We start from the raw sequence: 15,686 nt of genomic DNA on the forward strand, positions 1-15,686 counted from the left end.
ACGAGTCCATAAAACTCTGAAATCATTTATATAATACCCACATTACATGTATGCCTACTGCAGGGCAAACTATATCCTCCAGCGAGCAATGACTCCTACACATGCACTAATAAATGCTACGTTAGGGCTTCCCCTCTATCTGACTTCATTTCAGCTGTTTCCTGAGCTGTGTGTGTGTAATGCCCACCACTCAAGAACTAACTCAAGAGACTTCCCCCTCTCTCTTAGCTCCTTAGTATGTTTCCTCTCATGGTGTCTGGTTGTGGTGTCCCATCCTGTGCTTGGAGAGTTTCCTATAATAAAAAAAAAACAAGTTCCCTCTTTCCCTCTTTGGCACATTTCCTCGTTGCAGTTTGAGGAAGGCAGTGTGCCAACTCAAACATAAAGTAGTTAAATGATAGAAAAACACCCCCACCCCCCCCACCCCCCCGTTTCAATATTATTTGAAAAAAGATATAGATGTCATTTTAAATTATTTTTTTCTATTGAAGTGGGAAAACTTATTTCTCCCTGTCTGACCTTCCGCCCCATCACACACACACACACACACACACACACACACACACACACACACACTGCTCAGTTGTTGAAGTTTGACGCGCGGACTGAGACTCGTCAGATAGACTGTAAAGTATTCGGGGTATTTCTCATATTTCTGCGCATAATTCCTCTGCCTCACAGCGATAAGAAGGTCGGCGCCTAATCTCACTTCTGACCGTGAACGGAGCTATATATTATCCTCTTGCACTTAGTTGTCTTGGAGGTTTTTTTTTGCTCTCGGTGTTTATGGGCGCTGTTTGGATATTTGGGCACTTTGGCACAGGACGGGACATCGCGTGCGCCAAGCTTTGGAAAGGAGTCAACAAGTGACTCTCATTTGCGGTCAGAAAGAGAGAGACAGAATGAAAGCTAGAAGTTGTAGAATAGAAAGCTCTTTTTGATTTTCTGTGTCACGGGGTAAAAAGAAAAAAACTTTTTTTTTAAGTCACTGCAAGGTGTGGAGAGAGTATTTCATTATCAGAGACAGTGTTTGGAGTTTATTGTCACCATGAACGGACCTTTAGTTCTCCTTATGTGGATGGTCTTAGTTTTGGTTATAAGCGGAGTCGCGAGGGCTCAGGTCTCTACTGCCAAAGTCTTGAGGGGCAACATCAGAAGAGACGGTGAGTTATTATTTCATTCCTCTTGTTTCCATTCACTGTAACGCTTAGTAGTGACAGTACATGTTACACTGCTGGGAGTTTGGATGAGGCTGTGGCTTTTTTTTTTTTTACCCTTTTTATTGTAATTCATACAGCTGTAATAATTTGTGATGATGCAACACTACAGAGACAAGGAAGGTAAAAGTTGTTGATGTATAGAGAGTGCAAAGGAACTCATGAATACATACAAAGTCAGATATAATGTAAAATGACAAGGTGCCTTATTCCTCTTTTTCTGATATTGAAAACGTACCATGAAACAGAGCAAGTGTGTCTCAGCCAGCTGGGTGTTAAAAAACATCAGATTGTGGAGCGTGTGACAGCCTCATGTAGTGTGTGTGTGTGTGTGTGTGTGTGTGTGTGTGTGTGAGTCTCATTGAAGCTAAAGTTTTCAGATTTCAGATTCTCCGAGCTTCTTACCTATCTAACTTACTGCAGGTGCCATGCTTACTTTTCACTTGGCCCTGAGGCTAAAGTCACAGTGCTACAGTACCTGTGATTACACACACAGGCACACACACACACACACACACACACACACACACACACACACACACACACACATTGACACACAGAGGCACACAGAGGCACACCTGCAGGGTTGCTTTTGGCAGTGAAACATTAAAATACCACTGTATTAGGTTCTAACCTGGATGACTGCCCCCGAGGCCTGTTTCATCTCACACTCCTCTGTGTGTGTGTGTGTGTGTGTGTGTGTGTGTGTGTGTGTGTGTGTGTGTGTGTGTGTGTGTGTGTGTGTGTGTTTATAAAAAAAAAAAAAGAATAACACAGAGGGCTGACTATGAGTGTGTTACACATTAAGTATAACCTACATTTCCATGACCTCTGGATTCAGTTATCTAGTTATCTCTGTCATGCACTTGGCTCATGAGAAGTATTCAGTATTTAGTGGATAAAACATATGCATGCATGTGGAGTCTAATCACCATCACAACACCTCACATTTCTCACACTGGTTTATTACTTTAAGCTGAGAGATAGTAATCTGTCAGATGCAGACCAGTTGCTGAGTCTTGTCCGATCACATGTGTGTATATAAATGACGTAGACTATCATACCACCACCACACAGAGTGACAGCTGTGTGTGTGTGTGTGTGTGTGTGTGTGTGTGTGTGTGTGTGTGTGTGTGTGTGTGTGTGGCTGTACAGTACTACTGTATGACACAAGGCAAGCAAGCAGGAGACAAAAGCAGCTTGAGGACAAAAATAAAAGTTGATACTGTTAAAAGACAACAGCTGCACTAACTGCATTTGGTCAAGGTTCAAAATAGGAGCAGGATTTTTTTTTTTTTTTACAGTTTCACTGAATGTGAGGAAGAAAGAAGGTTTGAGGGAGGAATGATTCAGTGAAAAGTTAAAATTATATCATGCTTTCACAATACTTCAGAAGTGGGAGTTATTATTACCTTTTTCAACCGATACTTTAAAAAACTTTGCAGAAAATCTCATCTGGAGCTGTTTTTAGGACTATATTACTAAGATTCTGTATAAGATTAAAAACTGTACTTTATTTGGTCTTACTTCTTACTCTATTCAGAAACATTAAGTTCTGTTTTATCTGCTTTTCACGCATTAAAAATACACTCTGGAAACAATTGCATTTCAACAATTTCACAATATGTTTTAGACAACTTATTTTCTGCACTTACCAGATTCTGATTAAAATAATTAACTTGACTTTATTATTTATTTAATAAAGAAAAGGCCCACCACTGGAACAATCCTCTTCTTTTCAAACTTCCAATAGCACTTTAACAAATATCTTATTAAGTTTTTCATGCACAGATACTTAAGTTTTTTAAATTATCATTATTATTATTATTATTATTATTATTATTATTATTAGTATTAGTATTGTTAATTTGGAAAATGTCTCACTGTTGCACATAACCCCGAGCTGTCATCTGGTCAATTACTACAACATTTAGGAATTCTGTGATTATGTTGTCAGGACATGATCAGTTCTGTCAATTAAAGAGTGAAACTCTATATATGATTATGATTGATTGATTGGTTAAGATAGATAGATAGATAGATAGATAGACAGATAGATAGATAGATAGATAGATAGAGTCAGAATTTCAGAGTTTCAATCATTCACAGGAGTGAGATGAGATACCTTTTTTTTAAGCACTGTCATTCATCTGGACTGTGGTAGCCATTCATTGAAAATCCTCCTGACACAGTTATCAAGTCATCTTTATGCTCTGATAATATCTTGATGATCTTGTATAGCACACAGACCGAGGCTCTATGATAGCTTCCATTGAGACAGAGTGCTGGTTAGATGCTGCACATTCTCATACTAGCTCTTTAATCCTCTGCATGCAGCCTTTCAGTATAAGACACTGTGCCAAAGAAGTTATCTTTTTATGTGTGTGTGTGTGTGTGTGTGTGTGTCCCTGTATTTATGTGTGGAGCTCAGTTCTGTTGTTTGATTGACTGCTGCTGATTAGATGTGTTTCTATGTGCAGGAGTGAACTTAGAGCTGATAGCAGCTTTCACTCATCCATTTACCATTGTGAACGTGCCCATGTGTGCACTCTTATGTGTGTCTGAGTGTCTGACAGAATCTCTTAGCTCACTTCCAGGAATTCCCCCCAAGGTTTTTTTTTTTCTCCCGTGTTTTTTCAGCATTTTGCCACTGAAATGTGTCTGAGTGTGTGTGTGTGTGTGTGTGTGTGTGTGTGTGTGTGTGTGTGTGTGTGTGTGTGTGCAAAAAAAGTAAAAGTGGTTAGGGGTGCTGAGACAGGGAGACAGTGTGTATTTGCAGAAAAGAAAACAAACATATAAACACACAGACCAAAATAAGCACAATTTGGCCTTTTTGTTCTGAGCAACTTAGTATGTCTACTGAAAAGACCCAGTGACCCAGAAAGGATCAAACCTATTGTAAGTAGGTGTGTATATGTGTGTGTGCAAGAAGTCCCTGCAGGCAGGAAAATACGTGCACACAGGCACAGTCAGAAACATGCATACAATAGTCAGACATTGCCACTTTTACCCAGACACAAGCACAGACAGACACAAGGGCTGTGTTCGAAACCGCATACTACATACTTCTATACTACATACTACACGACCAGATAGTAAGCAGACCGTTTACACTGTAGTAAACTACACGATTACCCACAATGCATTTCGTTCCTACCCGAGCTGAAATCATCAGGCTGAAGCTGATTTCATTTTAGCTCTAACTCTGTAAATAAACCACTTTATCCACATTTCTAACCTTTTTAGGAAGAAAGTAAAGTAGCCCTTTAGATCCACAATGTGACGCTAATTTGTCCAAATAACACCTGTTTAAAATTTTGTTTCTGCGATTTCGGAGTTAGCCGTAGCGAGTAACGCACTTCCTGTCATTTTCACAAAATAAAACACCCGTTACCTTTTATTATTAAGAAAACCATAACGATAGAATTGGTGCTTTTATTTTAAATACAGGAAGCGAACATACCCTCGCTGTAGCTAACTTAGCTAACCAACGAGGTGGTGATCTGTGACATTTGTATTTTGAGTTTTTTTCAGAAGTTGTGTTGCATCTTGGGTAATGTGAGTGTGAGTAGTCAGCTCTTGATGCATACTCTGCATTTCTGGAGAATCTAGTAAACCATCCAGGAACTTCTCACATACTCTAAATCACATACTACACAGTTGAAACACACTACATACTTCAAATGACGTCAGAGTTAGTACGAGTAGTAGGAAAGTATGCAGTTTAGAACAGACCCAAGGACTCGGCTGTTATCCTGAAATAAACTATCATCCTATTTTCCACTGAAATATAATACACGTTCAACTCTGCTCATGTGGCCATTATCAAACTGCTAGTGTTTTTCTTTAGATTGCCTGTTTATTCATTCCTTTGGGAGGGGGGGGGGGGGGGGGGGGGCTAATAAATGTAGTAAAAATAGAAATGTTTATTGTTTCACGTTTGAAATTTAAATAATACGATCTCACGTCTGACCCAGGCACATCAAAACAACCAGAGCTGAGTGACAGTTTGGCTTTATTTTCATTACGTAAGTTCTGCTCAGTTGGATTCAAGGCACCAGGTTATGGAAAAAAAAGAACAGTAAGAATGACACCAGCTGCAAATGTTTTAATATCCAACCATCAGGCCATCAGCCAACATTTGTGGAAAACTGCATAAAGAGAAAATATAGAAATCAAACCCCTACTTTAAGAGCCAAAACTGTCTATTTAGACTCTTTTCATCCATGTAGAATATGTTTTTCCTTTTACTGTTTATTTTTCAAGGTGCATCACAATGAATACATCCTGATGTGTTCTGTCACAGTGGTTTATAATCACCGCTTTAGTAATGAACACACTCATACTGTACACACTTAGGTCTGTTGCACAACTAATGTGAGTATGAGGAAAGATACGGAAAATAATCTGTAACTTTAAGTGCATTGTTATCTTTTTTCTACCTTGTTGACTTTAAGATTAACTAACATTATGCAATGAGAATACTCATGTGAAAGTACATGTAAGGACACAGTTTAACCCACAGACCCTGCAAACATACAGCGTTAGTGTCATGGGAACTTAACCCTCCTGTTGTGCTCTAGTCAAGGAAGGAAGGGAGGAAGAAGGGAGGGAGTGAGGAAGGAAGGACGGGAGAAGGAAGGAAGGAAAGGAGGGAGGAAGGAAGGAAGGAAAGGAGGGAGGAAGGAAGGTAAGAAGGACGGAAGGAGGGAAGGAAGGAAAGGCGGGGTGAAAGAAAGGAAGGAAGGAAGGAAGGAAAGAAGGAACAGTCAAAACAGACGGGGTCAATTTGACCCGGGAGGATGACAGGAAGGTTAAAGGGGGGGGGGCATAATTATATATATTTATATTCTGGGGCTTTACAGGAACATCTATGTATGATTTACAGTAAAAAATTAAGTAAAAATTCCAGTTAGGTTCTGGAAGTTGCGTCTTGGCAGGCAATGTAAAAAAAAATGGTAGTAGTTAGTCACTTCTTTTTCTCCAAACTTCTCAATCACATGTGACATCATAACAGTATAAAAATAACAAAAAGCATGATAAGTCCCCTTTAATTAGCCACAGACTTACGAACAGACCCACAGACCCTGCAAACATACAGCGTTGGTGTCATGTGACCTTAAAGGGGGGGCATATAATTATATATATTTATATATTCTGGGGCTTTACAGGAACATCTTTGTATGACTTACAGTAAAAATGAAGTAAAAATTCCAGTTAAGTTCTAAGTTAAGGAGGTTGGCAGGCGATGTAAAAAAAAAATGGTAGTAGTTAGTCACTTCTTCACATCTGACATTATAACAGTATAAAAATAACAGAGAATCACAAAAAGTATGATGAGTCTCCTTTAATTAGCCAAAGACTCCTTCCTTCCTTCCTTCCTTCCTTCCTTCCTTCCTTCCTTCCTTCCTCCCTTCCTTTCTCCTTTCCTTCCTTATTCCTCCCTCCCTTCCTCCTTTCCTTCCTCCCTTCCTTCCTTCTTCCTCCCTCCCTTCCTCCTTTCCTTCCTTCCTCCCTTCCTTCCTCCCTTCCATCCTTCTTCCTCCCTTCCCTCTCTTGACTCGAGGACAACAGGAGGGTTGTCTCCTTGTGCTCCTGGCAGTGACACACTATGTTTTATAAGGCTTCTGAATATCTTTCTGATTCTTCCTCTTCGTTCTTTCAATGGTTTTGCTTATCTGTTGCCTTCCTCTCTCAGTCTGTCTTATCAGTCCGTTCCTCACCACATATCACTCCATCTCTGTAGACCCCCCCCCCCCCCCCCCACTCTTTCAATCTCTCCCTTTCTCATTTCTGTCTTTATCTTCCCATCTGCCCCCATCTGTTTCAGCTCTTTTTAATCAAAAGCTATTTCACCCTGTCGGCTCTCTGAGCAAATATAATGTGGCAAACTGTCACAGACACACGCACGGTCACACTCAAACACTCATACAAAACCAAGGAACGTGCACAAGGACAATATATTTAGTTAACCTGTGTAATTTCACATTTTAACGCCCATTAAAGAAAAAGATTGACATACATACAGTATATGGAAAAACGGCACAGACCCACAGTTTACATACAGTATAATATACAGCAATGCAAATGGCACAGTCTGTATTAAACTAAAGAAATGACAAAAATAATAATGAAATAAACTGAAGAATTATTTTAATTCATAAAATAAATAAATAAACATAAATAAGAAGAACTGCAATGCACAATTAGTCACACATAACAGAAGAAAAGTCACAAAACTTCATAAACTTTGTAAAGACAGTAGCCTATATATCCAATAAAATAAACCAAAGAAATATATCTTCATTATCAATGTGATCTTTGGGAGTTATTATAACACCCCAAAATTAAATTATTAAAAAGTACATTGTTCCAAACTAAGTGTTGCATAAGTTAGTTAAGTTACTGAATATTTTTGGATTATCTCTTTTTAGTGTTGCACTTTTTAGATGATGCACATTCGTCTCACAGCTGGTTTTACATAGACACCAATGTTATAAGTCCAGCTTGGAGGAAGTCTCATTTGGGTGAAAATGAGGGTGCAGCTCCTTGTCAGACATATTATTGTATATGAAAGAGGCGTTGTTTGTAGTTTTAAATCATTTCACTTATGAGTTATTGATCTGGGACGTTGTGAAGACTTCATCCTTCACTTTGCCTTAAAAGCTGAGATTGTGAAGAAGTGAATTCCTGACCATGGACTCAGCTAAATTATCTCATCTCAAGGTCCATTTAGTTGTTGCTCTGGAGCTTTTGATTGAATCATACACTAGTCCAAAATGAACATGATCTAAACCTGACCTAGTAAGATAATTAAAAATTCAACTATCGACCTCAATGTATTCTCTATGTGCTTTTTACATGCAGGAAAAAGATAGAATTGCACTTGAACCCGATCACCCCATCTTGACCCACCCCATATCAAACTCTGGTCATTTTTACCTCTGATGGATTTCATCTAAAACAAGATGCAAATTGATTCCAAATGTTTTCTGTGTCACCAAATTAAACTCAAGGGTGAGAGCGGGGAGTAGTGTCACTGATGTTATTGGAATTCATGAGTCACTCACAGGACACCCGACATTAAACTACTCCACACCCGCCCACCCAGGCCGACACACACACACACACACACACACACACACACACGCATGCACGCAAACACAATTACAGGATCTCCCTTTCAAGGGAATCCCCCAATAAACACTTGTCATCTCAAACGCACACACACACACACACACACACACTCTTTTTATGCACAAATTGTATGAGCCAAAGCTACCCCACCCCTACATGTTTGGCAGACAGTCCTTTCCTCCCCTGCACAGAGAATATAGGGTGGTGACCACTTGGACAGCCTGACAGGAGAGGAGTGTGTGTGTGTGTGTGTGTGTGTGTGTGTGTGTGTGTGTGCATGTGTGTGTGCATGCTGCAGGAAAGAGAGAGAGAGCGAAAAAATGCAATGATGTCTTGGGAGAAAAGAGCGATGGAGCTATAGGTGTAGCAGATTTTAGGAGGAGGTGAGGGCACCAGAGGAGGAGTGAAAGTTTAGAAGGGAGCTTAGAAGAGTTAGAGGGCACGGAGGTGGAGGAGAGGGAAAAGGTGTGTAGAGAGAGATATGCCGAGTTAAAAGACCTGTCCCTTCACTTTTCTGCCCCGTCAGCTTCAAAAGAGAGATAGTAAGACTAGCAGCAAGCCAAATGGACAGAGTGTAAAAGAGGAGATGGGAGAAAGCGGGACTGATAGAGGAATAGAGGGGGTAAAAGATACGGGGGGAGGGGTTTAAAGAGGGAGATCAGGACTGAGTATTAGTGCCAAACATCAGCAGTTTATAAGTTTATATGATCTAAGTATCTGATCATCAAAACTCAAGCAAACAGAAAAAAACAACAACAAAAAAGTCAATATACTGTAGCCTGACCACCGAGGAAGGCTGCAGGCAAAACTGACTTCTCATTTTTAGGAGGCATTTCAGTCATTTTTGATTCTCAGTGAAGCAGAAATATAATCTAGCTTCATCACCTTTTGCCCCAAATGTGATTGTCTAAAAAAAAAAAAGAAAAAAGAATGAATTCCTCATTATTATCCAATACACATAATATCCTTAAACAGAGACTCATTTCATTTTTTTCTTCTTGTTTTGTTGATCTGTTTGTTCGTTATATATTTTGTAAAGCGTCCTTGGGTTTGTGAAAGGCGCTATATAAATCACACCTGCTATTATTATTATTATTATTATTATTTTTATTAATTATTTCATGAGACACACTGATGACAGGAATCCAAGTAACAACCATCATCGTTTGTTATCTCTTATTAAAATGAATCCAATTATAACGAGGAGTCGACAATGTAGCAAAAGGAGAATACTCCCAGAGATTTGTTAGATTTGTGCATTAGATGTTGTTAGTAATTAACAGCCCAACATTAACACATGTCCTTACAGAACAGAGTCCAATTAGTGAAGAATAAGATTGATTTAAAGAGTTTTCCAAACTGTGAGGAGAGTCTGCCCAGGAGACAAAACACTGCCTGAGGTGAAAGAGAAGTGTGCATACTGATGTTTTAAAACCAACAGGTTGTAAGTTATTGTAGTTTGGATGCTGATTTGTCCACTCAGAAACATGGTCAGCCACTGGAGCTGCAGCAAAAAGGTACTTAAAGTCTGTGTAAAGTAAGAATAAATATGTGTTCTGAGTTTGACATACCACAGAAAAGTGTGTTGTTAATCACCCTGCCAAATTTGAATGATTAAACAAATCGCCAAATATATGAAATTAGGCTTCAAAGTTGTGTAAAAATCAGCCTCTTTCTCTGCTCCCAAACTATGTGGGCGTGGCCGCCGAGTCCGCTGAAACCCCGCCCCCTGCCAAGTGTCACCTGTCAATCAAAGTCACCACCTCTACCAAAAACATGGGCACTACGTTTGAGAGCTTTCTGCTGCTAACTCAGCTGCTAGCTCGGAGGCTAACTCGGCTGCTAGCACGGCAGCTATCTCGGCTGCTAACTCAGCGGCTAACTCGGCTGCTAGCTCGGCAACTAACTCAGCTAACTGTAGACTGTAGTAGTAGTAGTGTGTGCTGAATGTATTTATACCTCTACAGTAGCAGGGGCGGGTTTATGCTAATGTGATTTTCAGACCCGCCCACAAAATCCTGAACACAGAAATCTTGAAACACAGTTTGTGAAGCCTAGCTCCACAATTCAAATCTAAATGGTTGAAATGCTTTTTACACCTTTTTTAGAACTACATTTATGACCTATTTAATGTGTTTGGAAGAAAATGTCTGAATTCACTTTACACAGTCTTTAAAAACCTTCACTGACCAATAGCTGCAATTTGCATCAAAATTTGTAATCCCTTTCAAAGTCAGTCAAATCTAAAATGATACACTGTGTTACTTACACTTTCTGAGGATATTATTATGTCTGATGTCCAAAATAGAGAGATAGAGAAATCACACAAACAATGAAATGACAGTCCTTATTACTCAACAAGTTGCCTGAAAATCATCTCTTCAGTATCAAAGTAGGCCAGTTATAGTTGTATGTATATATACATAGGTAGAATAGAAACAGGGAGCTTTTGCCATAAATGCAAATACATGTAGGGTTCAAGCTGTCTGAGAGGGGACCCCATTTAAATGAATACACAATAAAACACACCCTTGCTCAATTCAAAGTACTGAGGGAATTTGCTGCTACAGCTGTAGTTAGTATGCATGTCAGTGGCACATGGTGACTAATACTAGCTTTCATTAGTCCATGTTAGATAAATAATGCCCATGTGTAACTGACATCACTGTGTCAAATCACCGACTCTGTGATTACTGTTTAAGTACTTTAATTACTATTACACTATGTCTAATTAATTAGCATTATCCCATAATTGCCACTTATGGCTGCTGTTAAGCAAATGTAACATTGGCTCACTTTTACTGACAGCTCTTCCAGTTAGCTGTTATTGCAAACTTGTTGTTAGTTGTGCAGAATAATTTCTCTCTACTGATGTGTATTGCATTCATTTGGCTATAAAAACTCAATTTACAAGCCAATTAAACTTTCTTAAAATGCGGGCCTGAGCTGAGGACATAGTGGATGAGAATTAGAGAGCGGGGTGAAAAGAGAAAAGAAGGGGAGAGTGAGACAGAAGTTTAGTCCTTGTAGGGTGTAGTCTTGTAGCTGAGCCATCTGAGTGACAGTGGATGCAAAGAAGAAGCAGGAAAAAAAAGACAGAGAGAAAGAAGGAGGTGGAATTTGCATGAAAAGAGATACAGTATAAGAGAGATGCATGGAGTAATGAAGAAGGTGATTAGGCCAGTGGATTAAAGAGAAGATGAAATGAGGAAGATGAAGAGAATAAAGATGGTGAAGAAGGAAATTAAAAGTTTTGGTAGAGGATAGCGGAGACCTGGGAAGAGAAGGGGGGGAAAAGGGGGAATTAATGAACATGACTGGAGAAGGAGTTAGAATAAACAAGTGCAAAGTTATAATTGAAAGGTAGATGAGAGGTTGAGCAGGGTGAAGCAAAGACAAGGAACCTGAAGGAAGGGAGGTGAGAGAAAGTGCAAAAAATAGCTGACAAGCATTTGAAAGAAAGCACCAGGAAAGAAGAGTGAAGAGAGAGGGACGAAATAAGACAGAGACAAACGAGAATCATAGATATGAAAGCACAGCAAAAGTAGGAAAAGAGTGATAGCGAGTGCGTTGCATCATAAAAAAAAAAAGATACAGAAGTGTGAGGGAGTGTGCCGAGTATGCAGTGAAAATAAAAGAAGAAGAGATCGAGGGATAAGAGGAGCAAGGAAGGACTGGATGAGACAAAGTTTGAAGAGGTGGAGGAGGACTTTGAGAACACACAGCAACCTAAATTGAGAGAAAAATGGATGCAGAAGAATGACGGACAATAAGAGGAAGAAAATAGAGTGTGCCATTTAAAAAAAAAAAAGATGAATTTTAGCTGCTTAGTGAGCCTCTCTCGCATCATTCACTCAGTCTCAGTCCTTGACAAACAAAGCGAATGTGACTCAACAGTGAATGCATGAGAAAAACTGCTTATCCCTTTGTGGAAGTCTGTTAGAGATATAAAGACAGACAAAGAAGCGGATGGTGATTGTTTGGGTGTGTCTTGAGAAGATGAGGGGGATATAAATCTAAGTGCAGTGATGTTCTCTGGTGGTCTACAATGGATGATTCAATTGTTTCTTTTTTAAGTTGTTGACTTGGAAAAGTGACTCATGGCTCAAACAGGCGGGGAGCTCCGGTCCTCTGAAATGAAGCCAACGTGGAAGTAACTTAGAGCTGCATTCTATCAAAAGGCCACCAGGGGGCGACCGTCTCAATACAAGTAACTGGAGAATTCACCAACTTCTCACCTCGAGATCCAGCCCTCGCAACCATAGCAACCTTCCCACTCCGCCCATGGCTCCACCTCATGCCCATATAAGTAGAATCCGTGTTTTTATTTTTCCCAGCATGCACCTGAAAATTTCAAAATGGCGCAGCCCAGATCTGAAACTATTGGCTTCCGAGCAGCAGTTCACAAACCAATCGGTGACGTCACGGATGTCACGTCCATTTCTTTTATACAGTCTATGGGAGGGACCAAGGGTACGTCACTACGGGGTAGCCCTTTTTTGCATGCTCAGAAAATCAGGAAAATGAGCGAGTGAGAAACAGTTGAAGGCTCTATCTCCACAATTCAGTACTGCATAGTTATCGGCCTTTTCACATGTTTCTGTAACCATTTTCCAACAATAATAATATGTTTAGAAGTAAATCAATGAATTGACTTTACTCGAATTTTAAATGAAGTGAGTCTGAAATAATCTTTCCAATACGTCACACACATTCTCTAGATTTTTAGGATGGTGTTTGTTAGGGTGTGTCTTGAGAAGATGAGGGGGATAGAAAACTAAGTGCAGTGATGTTCTCTGGTGGTCTACAATTGATGATTCAATTGTTTCTCCTTTTTTTCAAAGTTGTTAACTTGGAAAAGTGATTCATGGCTCAAACCACAAACACACAAGATGGTCACGAATTACAAAGTAACAGTGTCTTTGTGAGGTGTTGAAACATCACAAGCTGCCAGAACAGCTCAAAATATGACATTACTTTACAGGGATAACTCTGGTGTATAACAATGTCACTGCAGTTGCAGCTGGTGTGTTAATTACTTATTAATATCCCCTCAGACAAGGTGTTGCATTGAAACAAGCTCTCTGAGGGGATTGTTGTGGGAAATTAAAAGGATCTCTGCAGCTCTTTGGCAGTTATTTGGGTTTAATTTGGATAATAATGGAAAGTCAGCTGATATGTATTAAGCTGCTGGCAAAGTTTGCATACAAAAGCAAAGGAGAAATGTGTGAACTAAATTCCAGATGTGCAGAGACAATCCAACAGTGTATCCATTTGTGATAAAATAAAATACCTTTACCTTACCTTTCTTCTTCTAAACATAGTGGTCTAGACATCAGTGGTAACTTTGGGGTACTATCACCTGTTTCTCTTCCTACTGTGCATGTGATGTCAGGAATTGTCAGTACTTAACCTGAGCTAGTTTAACCTGCTCCTGCTGCTTTAAAATTGCTCCCCATCTACAGTCTTTAGTGGCTGCTAAATTAACTAACAGTGTCACTGAAGTGGAGCCATACATTCTGCTGCAGCTGAAAACTCTGCTGCAGCTGTAACTGCTGCACTTATTAGCTGTGCTGCTGTAGATAGTAGCATCATCTAAGCCATTGGTCTCCAACCCTGCTCCTGGAGAGCTACTGCCCTGCATGTTTTAGGTATCTCCCCTCTCTAACGCACTTGATTCTAATAATTAATTCGTTATCATGCAGCTGAAACTTGTCAATGGGCTTGATAACACGTTTATTATTAGAATCAGGTGTGTTAGAGTAGGGAGATACCTAAAACATGCAGGGCAGTAGCTCTAGCAGGGTTGGAGACCACTGATCTAAGCCCTATGCCCAACCATGCATCCACCTGTAGTCAATCCCTAGTTTCTGTTGTGCTCAGCTTGGTGTATCCTTAAGGGCCAGTGATGATTCCACAGCCCCAAAAATAAACTATGTGCATGCTTTGTATTCACATAATATACTCTAATATCTCTAATACCTCTATTAGCACAGAAATGTAACTTTATTGCACATAGATTTAAATAATGTGGTATTCTTGCAAAGCCGTAAACCTCACCCACAATCTAGTCTGCCAAATAGATAAAGTGGGTGAAGAGAAGCTAGATTTGCTATTCCTTTTCACTCTTGAACCCAGAATACTGAAGGGCCAAATTATTAATGACTGTGTGTGTGTGTGTGTGTTGAGTATTTGTCAGCCCCATTTGTATAAAAGGAAACCTCATAGGAAGTGTACAGTAAAGGTTTGCTCAAGAAGAATACTTGCTGAAACTTTAACATACAAGACATGGAGACCGAAAAAATAGTGTGATACCATTGGGTTTTTGCAACCAAGGCTAAGTGAGGGTGAGAACATTACAAATGTCAGAAGTGACACTGCAGAAAAATGAGAGCTGGAGCTGTTCTCACCCCAGGAGATTCGTCCCTGCTGAAGGAAAGAGATAAACACTCTGTGTATTTATGTTGTGTGTTTTGTGTGTGTGTGTGTGCGTGTGTGTTTCTGTGCATGTGTGCTCATGTGTGTGTGTGCGTCTGAGAGAGGAAGAGTTTGACAAATCCTCTGGTGCACAGTGAGAGCTATGTCTTTGTTACTCTGACAATGGTGCTCTGACACAAATGAAAAAGATTCTTTTTTTTTTCTTTTTCTCTGCTGTCAAACACTTTTATCTTCCTCTCTCCAACTGTCAGCATTTCTCCCCATATTTCCCCCTCTTTCTCTGATTCTCTATTTGTATATCTCAGCATTACTCCTACCGTCTCTCTCCTCCCTCTTCTCTGTCTGCTCTTGTCTTCATTAGCCTTCCCTCTCCTGTTTTTCATTTCATCGTTAACTCTCTCTCTCACTCTTTGGTATCTGAGCAGCAGAGAGTGAGGACGAGAGAGCCGCAAGTGCAGAAGTAGAGAATACAAATACAAAGAGAGGGAGAAAACAAGGATAGGGGATAGGGATAGGAACGCAGAAGAAAGGGAGAACGCATTGTTAGAGGAATATTGGAGTGGAAAAAATAAGAGATGCAGAAAGAAAAGTTAACAGGCAGAAAAAGAAGCAGCAGATAAAGAGAGAAAAAAGGAGAAGGGTGGCAGGAGGATGGTGTTATGTGCTACTGTGGAGCCTGCAGCAGGATAAGTGATCCCAGTGGTAGATGGAAGGTCAGATACACACTGACAGTCAGACCACTGCTTAACCCTGCGCTCTGACCACACACACACACACACACACACACACACACACACACACACACACACACACACACACACACACACATACACATAAGGAGGCATTGCTGCACTTGGGCGCAGGATTCCTGACACGCAAACACTCATAAGCATA

At 40.0% G+C, this 15,686-nt stretch overlaps 1 protein-coding gene across 1 annotated transcript in view; it reads left to right on the plus strand.

Annotated features, from left to right (window-relative positions):
* The first annotated feature begins 1,048 nt into the window (after positions 1-1,048).
* The window catches only part of pdgfd (platelet derived growth factor d), a 66,546-nt gene continuing 51,908 nt past the window's right edge, over positions 1,049-15,686 (plus strand). The window contains exon 1 of the mRNA XM_053320273.1: positions 1,049-1,163. Within this exon, the coding sequence (XP_053176248.1) occupies positions 1,049-1,163 (115 nt within the window). The remainder of the gene's footprint in view (positions 1,164-15,686) is intronic.

This window comes from Scomber japonicus, chromosome 6 (assembly GCF_027409825.1).
Source record: "Scomber japonicus isolate fScoJap1 chromosome 6, fScoJap1.pri, whole genome shotgun sequence".
Lineage (NCBI taxonomy): Eukaryota > Metazoa > Chordata > Actinopteri > Scombriformes > Scombridae > Scomber > Scomber japonicus.